We start from the raw sequence: 22,891 nt of genomic DNA on the forward strand, positions 1-22,891 counted from the left end.
TTAAAAAAAATACAAAATAAAACTTTGGTGACGACATAAAATACTGGATTATGGTATTAATGAAAAGTATTGATATTTAACACAAACTGTGGTGCGGATGTATCATATTCTGACATTCACGAGAATGGGGAGTAGTTCAAATTAGTGCTGGGACAAATAAAAAATTTAAACACAGGATCAACACAGCAGCTTTAAGCTTCTATTTAAAAGTTTTAGATGGCAAAAAGTAAACAAACCAGATTATGCACATACGCATGTGATTTTTATATAGATAAATATAGTATATATTTATTGTGACTATGTGGAATGTAATGAACAGGAACCAAAACGGTGAGTTTTTTCTCCTTCATTTTACAACGGCATTTCCACGTTTTTGTTTTATTTGGAGTGTTTAAAGTTAAATTTAAATGATAATGCAGCCCAACATAAAAATGACACTAAACATAAAGGAGAAAGATATGCTGGTGGAAATCTCTCAAGAAGCTTGGAACTCTATAAATTCTAATGTTAATTTGATCTATAAATGCTAGGCTTCACTCCATTTCATTCAAAATTATAAACCATTATACACTGTATAAATTATATAGATCAAATCTAAAACCAAACTAAAATTGCTGGAGATGCGACATTGAAAATGGAACATTAATACGTATTATTTGGGAATGCAGCAAATGACAAGGGCTCTGGACAAAGGTAATACATTGTATCTTGGATAACTGTGGAATATTAAGAAATGACCCTCAACAAATTATTTTAGGGTAACCTTCATCTTTAACATTTAAATAAATCACAGAAAAGAATCCTATTGTTTTTACTGACTGCTGCTAAACTACAAATACAATTCTGCTGCACTAGGATGCATTTTTTCATTACTGTATTACAGTACAATAAAATTCAAAATGCAAAATAAATGAGACCTGTCGCTAAAACTAATTTCTGTACACTGGCCAAGGAATCCACTACTTAACATGTTTGTATGGATTGTCATTATTTCTTCCCTATAATCCACAAAGGTTAGATTATTCATGCAAAAATTGGTGTTATTAACCAACATTTGGCACCAGTTCTATAAAACCTGTCCATACTAATTACTAGTAATGAAGATAAATTGTTACTGTGAGGTGTTTGTTATTTTTACCAGATGAGCAGCTGTCTCTTGATGGGCTAGCAGATGGGAATCTAGCAGTACATTTTTAAATGTGTATCACTCAATTTTCCTTATTAACAGCAATTAATAAACTATGTGATCTGTTCAAAGTTTGGAATCCAACTATGGTATATATTATACACGGTGGAAATAAAACAATTCCTTGCGTTTGTATTTCAGTGTGTAGGTAAGCCGCAGAATCCAATGTTAAGACCAGAGCTGGAAGTGTTTTGAAAAGTAGAGTACAGTAAATATGGGCCTGTACACGCCTGTGCTGTTGAGCTTACACGACTGATTGCAAGCAGAGTATTACTTTTTTGTGTAAAGGCACTTGCTGCACTTTGCTAGACATGTTTTCAGTACTATTCAGCTGAAGATCTGTGACTGCTTTAACACTGTAGGAGCTTGCTTCTTCACTTGTTTTAATGAAAATCATGTGTTGGTGAATACAACATTGCTGTTTTTTATTTTTATATGAAGCATTTCTATGTACTAGGGTGTATTCTAGTTGCGGTTATACTCTGCGTCCTACATATAAAAGCAAGTTGCTGATTTAAATCATAAGAATCTACCTTATTACAGTATCCCAAGCTGAGCGCAGCATTTCATGCCTTCAATGGCTGAAAACATACCTATGATCATCCATGAGTCGGACTGAACAGCATTTGACTCCTCTCCTGTTCCTCCACGTTCAGAGACATCTGACGTATTCTGTAGATCCTAAATGTTTTATGGAATTTTTGTGTTGCCAATGACAGACTGCGTAAGTTTTTTGGAAAGATCTGAAAACGTTCAATCTAGTCTATTAAGTTGTGCATGAAGGCTTTATGGACAAGTTTCATTGTCAAAGCCTTTAACTGCAGTTGAAATACACAACCTTGAAATTAAAGTACACATCCATTGTCTGGTTATTGAAGAAATCTGATTAAGGCTTCTTTCTGGCATATAATGTTATTGATAAAGTTTTGTCTTGAATTCTTTGTCCTTGGTGCTAAAATTATTGTGCCTTTTATGTCAACATAAGCTTTCAGTGTTGATTGCTAATGAATGTGTGACATTAGAATTAAAAAAAAAAAATGATGTTGCTCAGTCATATGCAATAGGAGAACACCCCACTTATTTATTTACAGTAACTCATTTAAATTGGTAAAGTTAGCTTTTTAAAACTTGACTAATTTCTTTAGAGTAAAATGTCACTACCTTTGTTTTTGAGATCTACTGTAGCTTCATTATTTGGAATACTGTAATGGCTGAAGAGTGGCTTTACTTTATACACCTTTTTTTAATGCATTTTTAGAGGTTCTTTAATTTCCATGTATCTTGGTTTAATCTCTTCTGCAGAATTGCACCTTTGACAGCCCAGTACCCTGTTTTTTTGTACACAGTGCGGCACCTGAGATCAGAAACAATTGGAAGAGTACCCCATGCTGAGACTCTGACATCACTGGTACACTTGAAAACTTGTCAAAGAATATTAAGTGTCATGGACAAACATTCACTGTGTGGGTGTGTGACTCCTTTTTCAGACCTGTTAATCTTCATATATATATATATATATAATATAATATAATATATATATATAATTATTTATACTAATATTTATATATATTATATATATATATATATATATATATATATATATATATATATATATATATATATATATATATATATATATGTATATATATATATATATATATATATATATATATGTATGTATATATATATATATATATATATATATATATATATATATATATATATATATATATATATATATATATATATATAATATATATATATATATATATATATAATGTATGTATATATATATATAATATATATATGTATATATATATATATATATATATATATATATATATATATATATGTAATGTGTGTATGTGTGTGTGTGTATGTAGAGAGAGAGATTGTGACTGTGTGTCAATTCCCAGCCAAAACGCATGGAAAAAACAATGAATTTTAACAATGGATTTTAACCTTAAGAACTGACACTAATTCCAGAAAGGATAAATCTTCTATGAATTACCACCACTTCGTAGATCTCACATTTTCCTGAAAAATCTGTATATTATGAATGTGTATTTAAGTTTGTGTATTTTTAATTTTTTTTTAAATAGCATTTCTAAACAATGCAAATGATCTTCTGCCATCTTCCATGCTTCCCATATTATTCCTTCATCTAACATATGTGAGTTGCTTCTCTGAGTTTAAGCTTCTCCCCCATAAAAAATGTTTATCATTTATTTATTTAAAAAAAAAACTCCTAGGCGCCATATGCATTGGCTTGCCTTTGAGTGCCAATCACTGGTTTTCTTAGGGCTGAGGTGTTTTCAGTGTTGATTTGACATACAATGTCTCAAAGTTTACTTTATTGGTGCTATGTAGAGATACAGGCTTACAGTAAAACCTGTCAAATTGAGGCCGTCTACATACTGACATTCTGTATAATTCAGCCCAACCAAATCCCTGTTGAAATGAATGAAGTGATACCTTCTACAGTCCGAAACCTGTCAATGTTTGTGGAATCTGATATGAAATTTAAGATTTTTCAGTCCAAAATCAGTGTAAATCTGACACCTGGTCATTTGATTTTTCATTTCCAAGTTTAAAACTAGCATAAAAAACAAAAGCAAGATGTGTTGCATATGTACTCCAGCCAGCGCCATTGTGAATCATGCAGATGTTCAACAGAAAATAGTATAAACATCCACATGATGAGCTATCTCTTGAAAGACAATTTGCAGAGTAGTAAATGGCTACTAGTCTGTAATTGGACATGATTCAGGGACACAGCAGCTTTAAGTATGTGTTGTACATAAGTACATTTGTACCTTTCTAAGACCTAATTTGAGGATTTCGGTAAGAAAAGGGTGGTGGGGAGGGAAACAAAAAAAAAAAAATACAGCTGAAATATGGTAAGTCAAGTTTAGTTTAGAAGGTAGCCAATTGTATTGTGCAAACCTTCTAGTCTCCACAAAAGTATACAGAGTCTACTTTTTACAAGCTCTCCACAAACTACAACATTGCACATCCAGCACATTGCATGAATTATTGCATAAAAACTCATTCCTCTGTGTAGCCCGTTTGTCTGTTTCTATGCAGAGTGCAAATCGGGCATGACATGTCATTAGTTAACCAATTGTTGTTCTAATAGGTCCCACAACTCTATGTACTGTACAGTGCACATTACCAAGACCTGTATTGTGTAGCGTTGCCTTTCTTTGCTCTGCAAACAATGCATACCATTTGTCTCTGTAATTAATAAGTTTACTTTAAATAATTCTATTATCACAACTTCCTAATGCTACTGTAAGTGCTGCTAAACACAATGCCTGCATGTACACAGGTTCATTGTTTCTTGCCACCTGCCTCATTTTGCAAATTAGAATTACTAAAGCTGAAGAATTGACTCCTCCTAAATTTAAAGGTTATCTTTTTCTTTTTTTTTTTAAATAAATGTAGGTATGTTTATTTGTTATACATAGTCCACACCCAGAAGCAACAAAGTATGGCTACAGCAACCTTGCCATAGGTCTGTGAAATAAGGGTACTCTATTTTTTTTTATATACATTTTAGAGTTATCCATGCCAGGACAGAAAATGTATTCCCCTTGTTCTCAGATGAAGTGCTTTAAGGCAGCTACTGGGCAACGTGAATTTGAAAGCCCTACACTCCCAGTGCCATCAGAAGGATTTTAAAAAGCAGGCTCAGTGATCAAGTGTGAAAGCATTTTTTTCCCTTGTGAGATGTTTTAAAAAACAAGGTTAGACTGGTGGCAGCCCCCCTTTTTTTAAAACAAATACTGCACATTTTAAATGTATTATTCTTTCTTTAAATAGTAACTAAATAGTGTTGTGGTGAGCACTACAATAAGAGACAGATATCCTTTTAATGTAGGACGACAACCTCAAAAGCAATTTTTATTTTCTAGGAATGTGAGAGACTAGTCTTTTAACATGACCTACACTATGTATGTCTGTTTGCTAATGAGCCTTGAACAGCATATCTGCACAGCAGGCCTTTTGGCTGAGTGCAGTGCACAGATTGGCACAGTAGGAACAGTGAAATGTTCCATCCATTCCTCTTTGGTTGCAGCTGTATGAATACATGATATGCATCTAGTATGTTACCTGTAGAACAGGCTTTTTCAATCGGAGATACTTCAGAGGGCCATAGGGGGTACGCAGGATGACTCAGAAATGCAATCATTAAAATGAAAGTATAACCATTAATTTAAAAAAAATATATATTTAACGGTATTATATATTATTGCGAAACCACTGTGCATAAATTTCATTTTAGTTTAGCAGTTCAAAGGTTACAGTCTGGCTTACAGTGTCAAAATTATCATCTACCTGTATATGAAATCTCTGTTTAGAGACTTTTCATGAGTCTTCACCAACATGAACAGAAATGAGGGAAAAGTTGTTTTTTTTTCAAAATGCAATAAAAAGAATTAAAAATAAATAAAATTCCTGTCCTAACATTGCTGTCAAAAGCACATGTTAATGGCCACCACCCATTGAAAAAATTAGTTTGGTCTTCTTTTTTCCCCGCTGACATTTTAGTTATTGTGTTCTCCAACATTTTTACTTTAAAAAATTAGATCTTGATGAAGACACTTTTGTTGGTTAGGAAAATGTGCTCTTTTTTTAATAAATAAATACATTAAACAAACAAGCACAAATAAATAATGATAATCTTTTCATAAAGCAGACATGGGGTCAAATGCATATAAATGCAAATGATTCTGAATTTGCAGATGAGATAGGCATTTGCATTTTGTCTGTCTGTCCTAAACCAATAAAATGACTTATTTTGTTTTCTAGTCGTCATACCATCCAAGATAACCAGTAAGTTAACAAATGCTGAAAGATGCAGAAGGTATAGAGAGAAAAAAGGAAGAATGACAGGGAAAGGCAAGCTGTGTTTTTAGAGAATGAAAGAGAAAGAAGCAGAAAGCGTTATAGGGACATCAGCAAAATCACAGATGGGGAACGCAGACAGGAACAAAAAAAATGTTTATTACAGAAACGACAATACAGAAAAGTTAAGCGACTGGAAAAAGCAAAGGAGATGAGCCGAATGAATGAACAACTTTGCAACTTAAAAGAGAAGTAGAAAAGTGGAAAGAGGTACTACAGAACTAAAAAAAAAAAAAAAAAAAAAAAAAAAAACTTCAATGCTCAATTCACCAGGTACAAAAACAAACACAAATTTGAAAGGCTGTAGTGTCAACAAAGAAGAAGAAACAATTACTCTTACACAGTGTAGTTGTTGAAGACCAAGAAAGAATGTCCCGATTCAGACTCTCTCTTCTGAAGTACAGACTGATAAATTATGCAAAACTTTCATAGAGATACAAGAACACTGACCAAAGAACAACCAGCGAAAACACAACGTGAAAGCAGGCTCACAAATCAACAGGAAGATGGCCACCAATTTTTTTGTCAAGAGAAGACGTGTGTCCTGGAATGACCGACACTAACATTTAGGAAAGTTCAGAAGCGCAAGAGACTCTTGTGTGCACCAATGAGAAAGCTGTACTTGAAGTTCATGCAAGAAAACAGAATGAAAAAATTGTCATTCAGCCAGTTTTGAAGTTACAAACCCTTCTGGAGAGTGCCTCCCAGACTGCAAGACAGAGACACCTGCAGGTACATGAAACACGAAAACTTCCAATATAAATACACTTTCAACACCAGGTTATTACAACAAACGACAGTGAGGAATTGGCTAAAACACTTGTTTCTTCACCCTCAAATGAAGCGTGTATGTATAGACAATGCTCTTTCTATGCAGTGAAAAAAATGGTTGTGAATGTCTCTGATCCCACCAAGCAGATCCAATGGAGGGCATGGACAACAAAAAAAGAAGAAAAGAAAAAAACGGTAAGGGCAGTTTAAAACTGGTTAGTGTTACTTTTAAAATAACTGTTGTTGGCACTTTGGAGAAGCTCGTGGCAGAAGTGGACAAGGATGCGCAGATGTGTACGCATCTCTGTAACATAACCCACCAATTTACGACCCGTACAAACCTAAAACAAAACCTGAAAGCACTGATGAGCACTGTTCGTTTCCTCTGTGGTTTTAAAGTGGTCTGTTGGAACTGCTGTGATGGCAAGGGCCCACATGATGGAGTGGAAGGAACAGTGAAAAATCTTGCAGTCCGAGTGGTTGCTGAAGGGGAGGACTTTGAGAATGCAGAAATGCTGATCAAAAAATTACAAGATCGAACCAGCATCCTTCTAATGATAGTGACAGAGAAAGGAATTCAAACTGTTGATGAGTTGCTACCCAAGGAGAGTCTGAAGATGGTGAAAGGTACAATGCAGATCCATCAGATTTTTACCAGTCAAGCATGTGTAATACATTTTCGAGCATTATCCTGCTGTTGTAAGAAGCCAGACTTCTGCAACTGTTTTGAGGTTGTCGGAGACCACAACATCTCACCAGTGCCAGCATACGTGTCAAGTGTTGAAGAACCAGAAGACTCTACAGAGCATATTCAACCAGCAGAAGAAATCACATCAGATCTCACTGGGAAGTTGTGCATTGTGGAGTATGATGGAAATGTTTATCCTGGAAAGAATAACTGGTTTTAAATCTGACTAGCTACAGGTTGACTGCATGCATTGAAGTGGTAATAGGTAATAGGTAATAGGTTATACTGGTCTTCAACTACTAAGGACTGCGTACTACTTGCTGAATGATGTTTTGGGAATAATCAAGCCAGACTTGAACTTGAACCAGTTCAACAAAGTGACGACATTTCAGACCTCAATCTGAGCCTATGGCACAAGATCACCAAGTGAAGAATTACGTGCAGTACTTGTTAAACAAAGTTGGGATTCAAACACACACGTTTTACAATCTTCTCCATTGTTAAATCAATTTAGGAGCATGATTTTATAATTTTAGGTACTGTACTTGCAAGTATGTTTTTGCATAGTGTAAAATAGTAAAGGTTATTCAAATTAACTCTGGGTTTAAGAGTTTAATCTAAATGTATGGTAACTAATTGTCTTTCCTTCATATTGTTACAGTAAAATTGTTTGGCTCCTTTGGGTCTTAGAGTGGTAATCAGAATTTTTTTGTTTCAAGCATACATCATTTGGTATCAAATACAGATTTGTGCTACTTATGCTTTTTTTTTTTTTTTTTTTTTTTTTTACAGCATATCAAATTGATACACATTTCATTGTACATTGGTTTAGATGTACTTGAATTTTTGTCATTTTCAAAAGGCTTGTTTTGTGTTATTTTTTTATATACATTCAGATAATGGGACCAGTTGTTTCTCTGCTCCTAGTGTTCTTAAAAAGTGTTTTTAGTATGGATTTAAAGACTCCTCATTTTATAATACCATACAAACTTGCAATTACTAACCTCACCCAAAATGTTATTTCCAAAGACTTCAGTTTTAATACATTTGAATGAATTCATGTTATGTAGTGGTTCCTTTTATTTATTTTTAGCTAAAATAATAAACTACATATAGGTACAGGTGTCCAAACCGACACAACATGGTCTTATTTTATTTTATTCATATTTTATTTTTGATGCTAAAATGCCAAATAAAATGTTTATAGTTGTGTTTGTCATATTCAAATATACATCTTTTGTCCTTTTTATATGCATTTAACATTAATATTTGTTTTCACGTAAAAACATTTCCCGCCACATTTCAGAATTGTATGTTGGTTAGGATAGCAACATTGAAACAAAACAGATAAAAATTGAAAATGTGTGTAAAAAATCATGTAACTTCAAAATGACAATGTGTTTTTAAAGCAAGTTTTATTCACGTAGCTACAAAAATACCACAAATATATTTGTCCACAAATGGTGTGTCGGTGTGGACATTGTGCTCATTTCGCCAGAAAAAACGTATTCAATCTATTAAAAGGAATTTTAAGGGTCCCCTTTTAAAGACTAAAACTTTAGGTTGTGGTCATCTTAAAGAATTTTTTTAAGCACTATCTGGGCAAAAAAGAGGTATTGGTGTATGAATGACCAAGTTAAGTGAAATATCCCCAGGTGTGCAGTTCATATCGCCCGGCGACAGGGACAACAAGTTTTACCGTTATACTTTGGCAACCTACTGTTTTTCTTCTTTTGCCACAGCGCTATGTTGCTAGAAAAAATCCCGTAGATTTCTAGGGAGTCACACAAGGTCCTGAAAACTCTAAACTGCGGAAGTCTTGCACATACAAATGGAAATTAAAAAAAAAAAAAGTTTAACTCTAAACCTCAAGCAAAAAGCTATAGAGAGTACACGTATCCTTGTAATTCACAAACACTGTCACACACGGTAACAAACAAAATTAATGCAACGTTACTATTACATTACCTTTTTCTGCAGTAGGAGCCCAGTTAAGTTTGACCAGCAGCGCTAGGAAGAATATTTAACAAATAAAAATTACATGAAGAAAAACTACTTAAATCGAGCTGGTTGGCAGTAGGTTTGTAAAGCTATAGATTGACTTAATTATTTTTAATACAGCTTTGCGCTGTGAGAGAGGCAGCACAACGCTTGCTGAAACGCCCACAAAACTGAATTTATCCAATGGCCATATAGGAAACCAAAACATATTAAACAAATGTCATCGGCTTTCTTCTGGGTAATGCAGTTTAGAAACCAGTCCTTTAACCCTTCCGCTCCAGTGACAATTCTACCTGGTTTGTGGTCTGACTGATATAACGTGACTTTTGGCTTGTGTACCAGGACAAATATCCATGAAAATATACCATATTATACTTTTCTAAAGAGCTGAGAATCTGAAGATTATTCAGAGAATAACATTTTCACTGTTGAAATATACCCTACAATTACCTATTCTGAATGTAAAAATTGTTTTAAAATGTACTCAAATGCATTTTTCTTTAGAAATGTCTCTAAGAGTAATTTAGTGATCTCCAACCTAAAAACGACATTTATCAGTGGTAGCCACAAATCTCAATTTTTTTTAAATCGTGTCTGGTTTTCATTTTACACCAAATTGTTTGACAGGTGCGTAATGTGAAGTTCGCCATTGGATAGATCTGTTAACTGATTAACATCTTCTGTAAAATTAATAAATAATTCAGGCCGGTAAGCGTTTTTGGTTATGTAAAGCAATTTAGTATGCTGTCTGATACTGCTGCGCTTTAAAATCATGGTGTGTACAGTAACTGAACCCTAAGATACTGAAATGCTGCACCTCATAATAAAAGGTATTTCTATTGGCCTGATGCATGAAGTCTGACAGTTTTGAATCTTTTTAGTTGAATTATTATTTTTATTTTGCCATGTGTCATGCACAAAAATGTGATGGGTTCGGTTTTGGCAGTTTTTGATTTCATGAAGCTAAATTATTATTAATCACTAACTGATTGTGTTCACTGTTTAATAAAAGCAAAATCCTAAGTTATATTCTATCTGTGTGTGTGTGTGTATTGTAGGACGATGAGGGGGCAAGTAGATTCCTAATAAGGACAAATAGATTTTTCAAATACTTTGTCCCCTGGACAAGAAGGTTTTTTTTTTTTTTCTCCCAAAAATTGCACACCCATGAATAGTACAGTTAAAGTCCTGCTTGGCTGCTTCTTCAGCAGCCCAAGCAGATAGTAATCAGTTAGTGCAACATTAAGATGGGAATGAGGAAGATTCGCCTTCCAAAACAGATACTCTCACAATAAAAAGGGGGGCAGTAATAATAATAAAAAAATGTATTACAAAACAAAGTGAAATTTAAATGCCCACTTAACTATTAGATGTGAGGGGGCAGGAGATTTATGCTCCTGCAGAACAAATTGCTGATCCTGGGAGAGCTGTTGATTTCCTTGCTAGTGCCATTCAGCACACTGATAAAGCTGTAATAAAATGCTGCAGATGTATTTCCCAGCTGATCCACTGTACAAAGATTTATACTTCTCTATTGCAAGAGCTCTTATCTCACTTACTTTTTGATGGTGGGGTCCCCCCTCCCCCCCATGGGAGGGGGGCGGCCCACTGGGGACGACTAATGTTTGGCAGTAGATTTGCTGCATCCGAGACTTACCTGAACAGACATATATTGCTAAAGCCTGCCATATTATGTATAACCGGAAAGTGCATGAAATGTCTAGCGATCAGAATAAGGAGACAACTGCAATTCATGGAGTGTTGAGTAAAATCTTTGTCACTTGGAAAAGCCATTTTTTCTAGCCTTGTAATGTTAAAGGGCTTAAGATTACTTAATTGGTTTATAGAAGTTTTTTTTGTGTGTGTATTTATTTCTCCTTTTTTTTCATTGATTCCTTACAAATGGCATGGAGAGGAGTGTCTTGACACATTTATAAAACGCCTTTTAGAGGTTGTACACAATAATTCCATAAATCAGTTATGCACTTCCTTTCATTTTGTTCATCAAATAGGTACTTTTGAAAGAACCATGTGTTGTTGCAAACATGTATTTTCTTAATCATAATATTAGGAAGTAATTTGCTGCTACCTCATTTCCTAGTTATTTTCACCTCAGCTATGTCTTTTGGGTCCAAGCGTGTAACTGGCCGAACGCATGTCTGTCAATAAGCAAAACAGTTAGTTGGTTAGTTGCAGGAAAGGTGGCGATGAAGGGGTGGGAGCAATTTCATTCTGACATAAAATGGCCATGGAAGTACAAGGCAACCTTTTTAAAAACAGTCAGGTAGAAGAAAAAGCTTTATATGATACTGTATATTATATGACAGAACCGATGCGGTATATCAAAGTAAGGATACAGTGAATTTAAGATTGTACTAAAAATTGGCAATCAGTTAATTTCAAGGTTTGCTACTGTAACTCAGTGGGCAGATGACATGCATAAAGCATATTACATTTTTACATAAAAAATGACAATTCCTGTTGGTGGCTGAAGAGAGGAGCTGTCCAAGCTGAAGGGTGTTTGAACAGTTTATTTCCCTCGCATTGTATTACTAGTCATTCCATGCTTGGATGTGTTTTGAATTGGATGTGTGCTGGCAGGCACATCTTAATCAGTCAAACATACATCGTCCAGAACGGACACTGCTCAGATGACCATAGTACACGCAAATACAGATTCTGTAACTGGTCTCCCATCAATTATGTTGCTGTTAACTGCCTCTGATCACCTAACCAAGCAGTGTTTTTTTAGTTGTGTTTTTTTTTTTTTTTTTATAATTATGAATGGTTTTATATATTATAGTTATTACTGTTAACTAAATCTAATTGTAGTTATTACAGTTAACAACGTGGTGATGACCTTGAAATCTGTTGAGGTAAAAATAACTTGGGTAATGCCAGACTCTACACCTCTTCACAATAAACTCCTTAGGATAACCAACCACAAACATGTATTGATCAAAGATTACCATTTACTAGCCCAGTCTTGCTGTACAGCCCTCCACACACTTTAATACTAGTCAAATAGACTCTGTATGCTGGAAACAAGTAGTACAAAGTAGGCTGTTTATTTCAGCTTGGATTTTTGCTTAACAGTTTACAAAAGCTGTATTTAGTTATTTTACATTAACTTGAGGAAAAATTAACTTCTTTAATTTGCAGTTGTAAATGTTTAAGTAGAACCTCAATGCCTGATGAAAATAAGGCATATAGAAAGGTTAAATATATAAGCAACTTGCCTGAATCAATGGTACCCATGGAAAAAAAAAGTGAATAAAAAATGAAACATTTACCTTTTCTGTACAATACAAAATGTCCCTGACTCGCAGGCTTTCCAAGAGGTCTGGAGAAAACACACTGTAGGGCCATATTTTTAAAGCATTTACCTTTTTTTTTTTTTTCCTTATTCGAAATCAACACAAAGAAGTTGTAGTGTCAGATAAATCTTTCATGTGCTAATTTACAGTCCGTATATGCAGTTCAAATATTTATTTTTGGTTGATAGTGCTTTATGAATATGGACTATATTGAAACAAACTCATTAATGTACATTTCTATAGGCTTACATTACCCTTCCATATTCAGATTACAGCTTTGCTGCAAGATACATTTTTATTCCATACATGTAATACCACTAGTTTTGTTTGATTAAAGAATGTACTGTTTTTTTTTTTTGTTGTGTTTTTTTTTCTCCAATCTTTGTTTTTTCCATTAAGCAGAGAATGGGTGAAATCGACCTTAATGCTTTAAAAAAACAAAAACCTTGGTTACCAACATTGTAATTAAAGTAACGTTTGGTCACAGTGGAGCTGTATGTATAGATAAATGGCCTACACACACTTGAAAATTGTCTGAAACAAACCACAGCATATAAAAGTGTATTACACTGTCTTTTATAGCATAAATTTACAGGTAATAATATTCACAGAACAAAACTAGGGATAGCTGAACAGAACTAACATTACTTATTATTCAGAGTCTGAGGTCCACCCCTCTCCTGCTTCAGCTTCGTTCTGTCGCAAAGAGTTCAGCCGTCGGTCAGGGTATTGTGCACAATATTCCTTAAATGTTTTCCTCTTGCTCCCCATTTTCAAATCAAACTAGAAACTGTCACCATATACTTATAGCAAAAGCTTACCTACACCTTAACCTGGTAATTTCAAAGTAGGTGGAAAACTGACAGGCACTGTAGCTGGCAAATGAAAGTGCACAGGGTGCAGGTCATGATGATTGACATTTAAACAAATTAGAGTATTCCAGCGCTGCTTCAGTCAACGCAATCTCACAGAGCAGGTTGAAATGTCTGATGGTGAAACTACAGTAGCCTATTAATGGACCACCGAGTTGAATGACAGCGACATCTAGCCATTCAGAGCGGAACAGAGACGGGACAGACAGCAAGTATAAAAAGTACACAAACTAGAGATGATTTCTAAATTATTATTTTTGGTAAGAAAATAAACAGTGTTTTTACTGACCGTTTATCGTATATAAATTTTATTTAGGTCGAAAATGATATTTTTTGGGAATTTGACGTTTAACGAGCTTTACCGATTTACAATCAAAGTAGCAAGCCTAACTATAACAAAATGTTATTTTTGTAGTTACTATTTTGTTATCATTTTTCATTATTTTAGTTATAGTTACTGTTAATGGATATGATTTATGTTTGTTAATTGACATTTTTGTTATAGTTAATTAAAAAAACAAAAAAAAACAAAAAAAAACGCTGTAACCAAGGTTATTCAAGCTTTCCAAAGGCTTTCAACAATGTATGCACGGTGCAACATGCAACTTTTAATTTGGTCTCCCTTTTGTGAGGCAGTATCTGCTGCATCTAATTATTTACTTACCACAGCTGTTCTCCTAACGCAGTATCTATTTATACCTCCACCCATCTGCTTTTCTTATGCATTTGCAGTATATGCCTTTGTCTATGCATCCATCTATTCATTGTTTATAGACTAATCCATCTGTTTGTATCAAATTTATCGCTCGCTCTTCTGTACCTCGTTGTCCACAGTACTTGTCTTAACCTACCATCTATACCCCAATTCATATACCAACTCATGATGTTCATCATTCGACAGCAAAGCAGTTGGACAGTAAAAAAATTCTGAAGTATGTTGCATCTTCTAAAGTGTGTGTCTCTTTGCAGATAGCATCAAAAACAAATTCTGAAAAACAACAAAGTAATATATTAAGAACAAACAGAATAAACACTCAATTGATGTATACTCCCAGTTGTTGAAACCCTGTACTTATGTGTTTGTGTAGAGCCCCTTGGCACAGCATAACATAGACTGCTGATATCCAAAAACATGAAAAATGCTATTTAGAATTCCCTTTCAAAATGTCAATTCTGCAGCTTTGATTGAAATTCTATATTCAGTCAGTGGCCCTACCTTACACAGCATACCAATTCAAAAGTTCTCCCTGATTTTACACTCGGGCGCTCCCTCTTATTTGATTGCCAAATGTGCCGAGATTTCCAGACACCTGATAGTTTATCATAATTTCACAGCATATTATATGTAGGGCTACTGATTATCCACGATCGCAGAATTAGGCATTGGAAAAGGAATTGGCAAAAGCAGAATGGAATTCTGCTTTTGCAACTGCACCTTTTTTAAAAAAAAATATATATATATATTGAATTTATATATATTAATTTGTTTAGTTATGGCAAATCCGTTAATCTGTCACCCACTCAACACAAGGAAACGATACTGTGGTTGAGGTGAAACCTTTTAGTTTTATAACTTATTTCTAATTTATCATTAACTCCTTAATAATACTACGTACTCGGTGATTTTTAGATTTTTTTTTTTTTTTTTTTTTTTAGTTGTGTTGCTATAACATGGCACTTCAAGCTAGTAAGAACAGAAAATGGTAAATTGTAGATTCAGCAATGAGTGAACCAATAAATACTTATTTCTTTTACCAACTGTACCGAACGCAAAGCCAATGTGTTTATTGTGCAATTAATGTGTCGGTAGTTAAGGAATACAGTATGAAAAGGCACTGGAAATACATATCAGTTAGAAGCTCAAAAGTAGAAGCGATGATCTCTTTCTAACAGTTATGCTATTAAAGTGTTGCATATATTTTAAAATGTTTGTATTGATGCTCTGTTAAATTCTCACACTGTTCTATTATTAAAGTACTATTCATATTGTAAAATATGCAAGTCTTGTTCAATATATGAACACTAAGTTATATAATATTTATTATTGCTTAAAAATGTGCAGAGTAAAATACCCTGCCCGCCTACTCCTAACTTTTTTTCCAATCTGGCCTCCTTAAATAAAAAAACTAGTTGAAGAGCCTAACTAAGGCGACTCTGTCTGTCCAGGGTATACGAGAAACACATGCAAGCAGTTTTACAGCAAGTATATTTGATTTTATGAAAATTGTATATTTTTGTAATAATGCCCCTCGTTTTTGACTAGTTTGTATGTTTTAATGCCAGCAATAAGCAGTTTTTTCAAAACACCTTTATTTGTTTACTGACCTACAATACATTGTTACTAGTGGACTGCTTTAAGATAGATTTTTCCTTAAAACTGCAGTATCTCAGGGACTTAAATAGATTGATGTAAAAATGTTATTTATGTTCAAATTATGTTGTGAATTCTTAATAAATTGTTAAAAATGGAACAAACAGAATTGGTCATTTTGAAAAACTGAATTTGTCATTCTCAAAATGGAAAATCAGTAACACTATATATGTGAAATCACTTGAGGTATTTTTTTGGCTAGCAATTGTAAATCTACAGTTCAATACTAAAAAAAAAAAAAAAACAACCTCTGATTGCAGTCCTTGAGTAATATACTTACTTGGAGATGATACTGCCTGCGCTACAGCTCCCATTTGTGTGCTCCACCCCCCACAGCCTTATCTAAAGGAAAATAATTAATCACCCACAGCTATCTATTGTCATTGGCTTCTGTTATCACTTGCTGAAATTGCCCAGTTTCATACATGGCTGATCTGCTGTTTTGGATAGGCTATGGGTTGCATACAGACCAAATCAGAGTGAGAGGTGGCCTGTGCTTTTGATCAATACCTCAGATAAGGGTAACGATTAGTGGAGATTTCAGGATTACAAGAAAATGAGGATAATGCTGTTCACATATCACCTTCATTAGAAATATTTGTTCTCGGAGAATAGTAGAATATGTAATAGAATATTAAATTTGATCTGTAATTTTGGTCAGTGCTTTGTATCCACAGCCCATCATGAAATCCATCATATCCACAAAATCCTGAGCTGATCTCTAACTCTATTTCTGTGTGTTTTGATCTCCTGCATTAACAGAGCGGAGTGAACAAGTTTCTGAAAGGACTAGGCAGTAAAATGAAGTTTCTTCACAAGAAGAATTGAAGAAACCATTTTCTACTGTAAAAATAAATAAATCATATCTGTGGAGATTTTACATGCCTGTTCAAATGATATTTTTTGGCACACAACTTAATGTATTGGCACTATGTCTATTTTAAACATGTCTGTATTTTTTTACATTTTTACTGTGCCTACTGAAAGATGGATGGAAGTGATGGTGATTTCACTTTTTAATGACTGATACAGTAATTTTTCTGCAGTGCGAATGCAAATCCAATTCAAAAGATGGTGTTGGGGCCATTGCACGGGTTGCATGCTACTAAAGGTGTGCTTGGGCCTAAATTGAAAATCCGATCCCAAAACTTTAAAATATTTGCATACCCGACCGTCTTCACAAATATATTTTAAACATACAGCCTTCTCATTTCCAGCCAGCAGCCAGCTAAATTGCTGTCTACTTTGTCAGATGAGCTGCGCAAATTTTTTTTACAGTGCTCTTCTGTACCAGTCGATAGTTTTCAAAAATGTTTTTTGTTCCAGTATGAGTATAGTATAGAGTATAGAGTATATTGCTGCAAAACGAAGGCTCACACAGGGTAGCTCATACAGGGTAGTGCTGTGTGCGCAACTCATAATTTACGCCTTGCTTTATTGACAGTTCTACCATGTGACCATCTTACACCACGAACCTTAAGTTTATGGTTAGATTATTGTTGTGTGTATTTAAAGTAAAGGCCAATACCCCACCTTAGGTTTAGCATTAGGTTATTGTTAAGAAATAAACTTTGTTTATCACCCTTATCATGTGATCAGGCTGTAGCATATAATGATGACGTCTATTATGAATTACGCTAACAGCACTACCCTGTGTGAGCTACCATGTGAGAGCTACGCTGTGGGAGCCTTCATTCTGCAACAGTACCCCCTCATAATTTCCACAATTCATTACGTATGCAAGTCGAGTAAAACATTCCTTCTCTGAGGGCATTTCATTTCCGAGCTGTGACGCGAAACGCTGGTTTGTCCAGGCCTTTAAAAGGCATGGTGCAAACACAGATACACAGTATAAAACTGTAGGCATTAATGAATGGGTTAACTATGCGTTTGCTTTCACTTTGAAACTTTTTACTCCTACGCACTCCAGTCTCTCCGAGTGTGTCTCGTGGCAACACGTTCTGGCAGAATTCAGCTACAACTATGGAGCGCTACATGTGCCAAAACTGTCCAGCCATAAATTTGTCAGTTCATACAGTAATTCATAAACTTTTGTTAATTAATCTAATTAATTAATTTGTCAATTCATTAATACGAGGTGCTGTACAGAGTTTAGTGTGAAGCGTTTGCTCAACGCTTGACCTGCAAATTTCCAATCAACCAAACAAACTTCCCTGCAGTCTTCCCAACAACCCTCCAACTGCCAATCTTGCACTGTGCTGAAAACACTGCAACCTTTCCAGCCAATGGGAGCACACACTAATATTTTAACCAATGAAAATCCAGCCTCACTCAAAACTGCTTCAGCCAACAATATTGCAGTTTTATTAGAAATGGCGTTTCAAGATATTCTATTTAACAAGGTACCTGACTTCTGATTTGCAATGGAGACTTCCGTCTCACTGCACGCAAGGCATTGTGGTATATACAGAGAGCTCAGCAGAATTTCTTCTGTGGAGAGTCAATGGAGGCATAAGAAATTTTGCTGGTTTGTGCTTGTTTTCGCTATGTTAAAAAAATGTATCAGACTTTAAGTAGATTTCACATTTGTCCAAGGCCATTTAAAAAAAAAAAAAAACGGCAACATTATTATGACAATACATAATTATTATGAAACATGCTATTCTGAGCATTTTTGCTATTTTCTTTTTAAACGCTTCGGTGAACAGACTTTTTTTTTTAATCTGTGAATTATTTATTTTTTAACACAAATTATTATGCTAAACTTTCAAGATACATTTCTTTCTTTAATATTCAGCCTCTCGGTTGAGTTTATTGACTTTGAACTGGAGCATGTATGTGTGAGTATGCAATGGTTTTAAAAAGAGGAAGAGAAAATATTCACTGCTGAAGTGATACTGTAAAGAGCAGTGCTGTAGAAGCATTTGGCTTGCTGTGCCAGTGCTCCGCAGCGCACCCCTCAGAGCTGAAGTGGCATTGTAAAGAGCAGTGCTGTACAAGCATTTAGCTCGCAGTGCCAGTGCTCCACAGTGCCCCTCTGTGCCCGACGACACCGTCTCAACATGTCCTTCATTCAAGCTTCACGCTACTTTTAAGGCACCATTCCTGCAATGTCCACTCAGCGCTCACAATATATTAATATAGGAATCCTGCGTGAATCAAGTTACAATCATGCTGCATGTATTGTACATGATTTGTTCCCCTGATTTTGTATTTCAGAGAACATGCTTGCTTTGTCCATTGATGCGACAGCTTGATAAACCTACACCATTTTCCTCTGTTGCAAAAGTGCTTTTAAAAAATGATTTCAGTTAATAGACTAATTGACAGCTTTGTGGAGGGGTACTTATAGTCGATGGTGGGTGGTTCACACTTTTAGGTGCTCAGGTAGTGGGAAATCAGACTTGCACTAATTAATATTGACTGGACTGGATATTCTCAGTGAAGACAATGTTTAGTAAAGTTTTAATGAAAGTATAAAAGGTGTGTTGATGCCTAGTGTAATTTTTTTTGTCTGCAGATCTTTAGTCGTCTTTTTTTTATTAAGACTTGGTAATCTGTCTGTGTGCTGGATGTACCAACCTACCATAGATCTGCTTGTCTCATCTATGAATATCAGCCATGTTAACATTCATAATGAAAGTATCTGTCATTATTTACCTGTTGTACACTATGTACTCTATTTAGCACTGCTGTAGTATATCCCCTGCCATCTGTCTTACTGCTGCGGTAGATATCGATCAGTCTGTCTGCCAAATTTATAGGTCATAAAATTCACAGCTGCAAGACCTGGCTGAGCTCATGCCTAAAATGGCTGCTGAATTGCAGTGACTTTAGTTTCCAGATGATGGAGACCATGCAGTGTATTTTTAAATTTTTTTTTAATCCTATTTTATTTATTTTGTTGCGTGCAGTATTATTTATTTATTTATTTTTTGGAGAGTATGAGAAATATCAGAGGAGATATCAAAATAGGGAAAAACATGATCAAGTACAAAGGTATTGTAACAGCAAAACATGATATGTCAGTCACCTTTCTGTCAGTTTTGATCAATGCAGTAAGTCATCTTTCATCATCTCGGGTATTTAGAAGTCTACCTACACAACAGGCATCCTTTTTGTCTGAATTATACATAAGGAAGTCCATCCCTTCTGTTACTGTAGCAGAGCCAGTTAAGTGTGCATACTCATTTCTACAGAAGCCCTTTCCTTAAAGCAGCCTGCCAAAAGGTAACAAAGCAGCAGTTAAACAGCACTGTTTTTGTTTGCCTCCTGTGGTCAATTGGTCAACAGAAGGGCTGTTTCTTCCCTGCTTGTGCACACACTTTTTCAGGATGTGCACATGTCAGGGTTGAACGCATTTATCCCTGAATTTGTTTTGGTTCACAACAACTCAGGCTGGATTGAAAAGGAGGGGCGAGTGTTTTTGTTTTTTTTTGTCTGTTATCAAGGCAACCTTTCCTATGTGCAAAAATGAGGGATAGCATTGATTGGTTGTCGGAGGAAAGCCATTTCATTTGAGGATTGGACAAGAATCTGCATCAATTTGCTGCCCGTCTCCAAGACACTGGTGATGATGCCACCACAAGCAGCCTAACGTCACAGCTCTGTCACCCAGCGGGGTGTGGGCTAGCTCTCTCCAGTTTACATTTCTGTTTTATTTATACAGAGAGGGGGAGAGATCCTTGTGTGTGTGGATATTTGTGTACGGAACATAGACTGTTACTTGTTGTTCATTTCTGGTTGTGGTTGTTTCTCTCCCTGTAACTGGCACTGACACAATGATTTTTTGCAATCACTTAGGTGAATACAAGAAGGACGAACTCCTGGAAGCAGCGAGGTGAATATATCCCCTTTTTCTTTCTCTTAATTGTTAGAAAGAAGCAGACACTGCTGTTGTGATCTAGGGGATTATTTTGAATGTTGTAGCGTTCTTTAATTTATTTTTTAGATTTGACTAGAATGCCTGTTTTACTAGTGTTTTTTTTTTCTTAATGTCTTTTTAATGTTGGTGTTAATCACACACTACTAGGTTGCACTGAACGGAAGGTTGAGTTTAACTACACAGCTTGTTCAAAGCCACCAGAGACAACATGTGCACTCAGGCAGGCTGCTGTCTTCATTTTATTTTTGGTTGTAAATAATGCAGTGCCAGAATATCCCCCTGAATTTAATTGACCAGATGAGTCCTTTATTTCCAGCACACTCCCCAGGGAGGAGTTGGTGGTCAAGGCAGTAAGACACAGGGAGTTTATGAAGAACCTCACAACATTCAGAGTTGCCTTTCTGACAAACCAACACAGCATATCTTTTCAAGCTGAATGTCTGCACAACTTTATTAAAGGCTTAAAAAAATTGTAATTGTTTTCTAAAAAGCCATGTATTCAGCGGGTGTGGGGTTGGATGATGAAACTGCACACTCACCTGGAAAAAAATACATACTGTATACTGACTGCTGATTTGTGCATTTTAATCCTGTTAAATATTGTATTTTTTATATTAATATAATAAATCTTGCTTTTGGAAAGGGTGGGGGAAGTGTTAATATTAATAACAAATAAGCTAAGAATTTGTCACCACTGAATTTAACGGATCAGTTTACAGTAGAGGTGCCAGATGCATTTCTATTTCAAATAAAAATGAAATCTCTCTCTTTTATTGTAGCCTATGAAAAGTTTTACAAATTGGTATGTGTTTTATGAAATGCATGCACAGTGTCATTTGCAGGGTGTCTTGTTAGAAGGCCAACGCACGCAACACAACATTAATTTAAAACCATCATGCAATACATTAACCAAAAACAGAGCATTATGTGTCATCAAAGCATCTTTTTTTCCGCCAAACAGCCTACTCTAATATGCCACTTAATATACACAGGTGTCTATCAAATGCATTTTGTCTTGTACAGAACAGGGGAGGGGGTTCTGCAGAGTATACAGGGTAATAGGAAAATAAAAATAAACTTTGAAGTTTAAACACAAACAAAACAGTTTCCTTGCTTCGCATTTCAATCATGGTAAAAACATCAGAATTGTACAATTCACTTATAAATAAACTTTTTTTTTTTTTTAATAAGGGTAATCACAACTGCACTCGAGGAAGACAACTTTTTGTAGTTGCTGTCTGGAAGCTTTTAAAAAGCACCACCTAATAAAACAAACAGCTGTGATACAGATAATGCATTAATGTATGCAGTCTTAAAATACAATAATTCAGTTATCATTCTGCTTTTGGTAAAATAAATAAACTATATAAATAGTGGCGCCATAATTTAATTCCTTGCATGATTTATTTATTAATTGAGGTTATTATAAGCCTTGATTCCATTCATGCACTATGTGTAATATTTTGTTTAAAGACTTGAGTTGATTTGAGTCATTCTCAGTATTTTGAGAGAAATACATTACAAAGACTAACAATCCTCCAGTCTCCTTAAAATAAATGTACATCTGCTGCCAAGAAGCCTGGCCTTGGCTTCTCACAAAGAATGGAGAGAGAGAGAGGTTAGATGCAAATCTTTGCCAAGGCACACTAGACAGTGTGCACATACTTGTGCATCGCGGGCACAGAATGTTCTAACACTTTTGTTTAGTCTTTGTAGGGTAACAGAGGAAGCATTTATGGCTTCAGGTAGGCTTCTGTACCTAATAATACTGCAGGGTCTTGCGATTGTCTACAAAAAAAAAATGTTATACTTTGGCACCTGGACATTGCGCGGGTTGAATGCCATCAGATTATACAATCTTATCAGTGTACAGTTGCACCAAAAAAAATGCAGACTGGCTTTAAATATCCATAGTTGTATTATAGTTG

At 35.0% G+C, this 22,891-nt stretch overlaps 1 protein-coding gene across 2 annotated transcripts in view; it reads left to right on the plus strand.

Annotated features, from left to right (window-relative positions):
* tnksa (tankyrase, TRF1-interacting ankyrin-related ADP-ribose polymerase a) overlaps window positions 1–22,891 on the plus strand; it is a 131,961-nt gene that overhangs the window by 55,105 nt on the left and 53,965 nt on the right. For both annotated transcript variants that reach the window (XM_041253735.1, XM_041253745.1), the window contains exon 4: window positions 20,882–20,918. In XM_041253735.1, the coding sequence (XP_041109669.1) occupies window positions 20,882–20,918 (37 nt within the window). The remainder of the gene's footprint in view (window positions 1–20,881; window positions 20,919–22,891) is intronic.

This window comes from Polyodon spathula, chromosome 1, assembly GCF_017654505.1.
Source record: "Polyodon spathula isolate WHYD16114869_AA chromosome 1, ASM1765450v1, whole genome shotgun sequence".
Lineage (NCBI taxonomy): Eukaryota > Metazoa > Chordata > Actinopteri > Acipenseriformes > Polyodontidae > Polyodon > Polyodon spathula.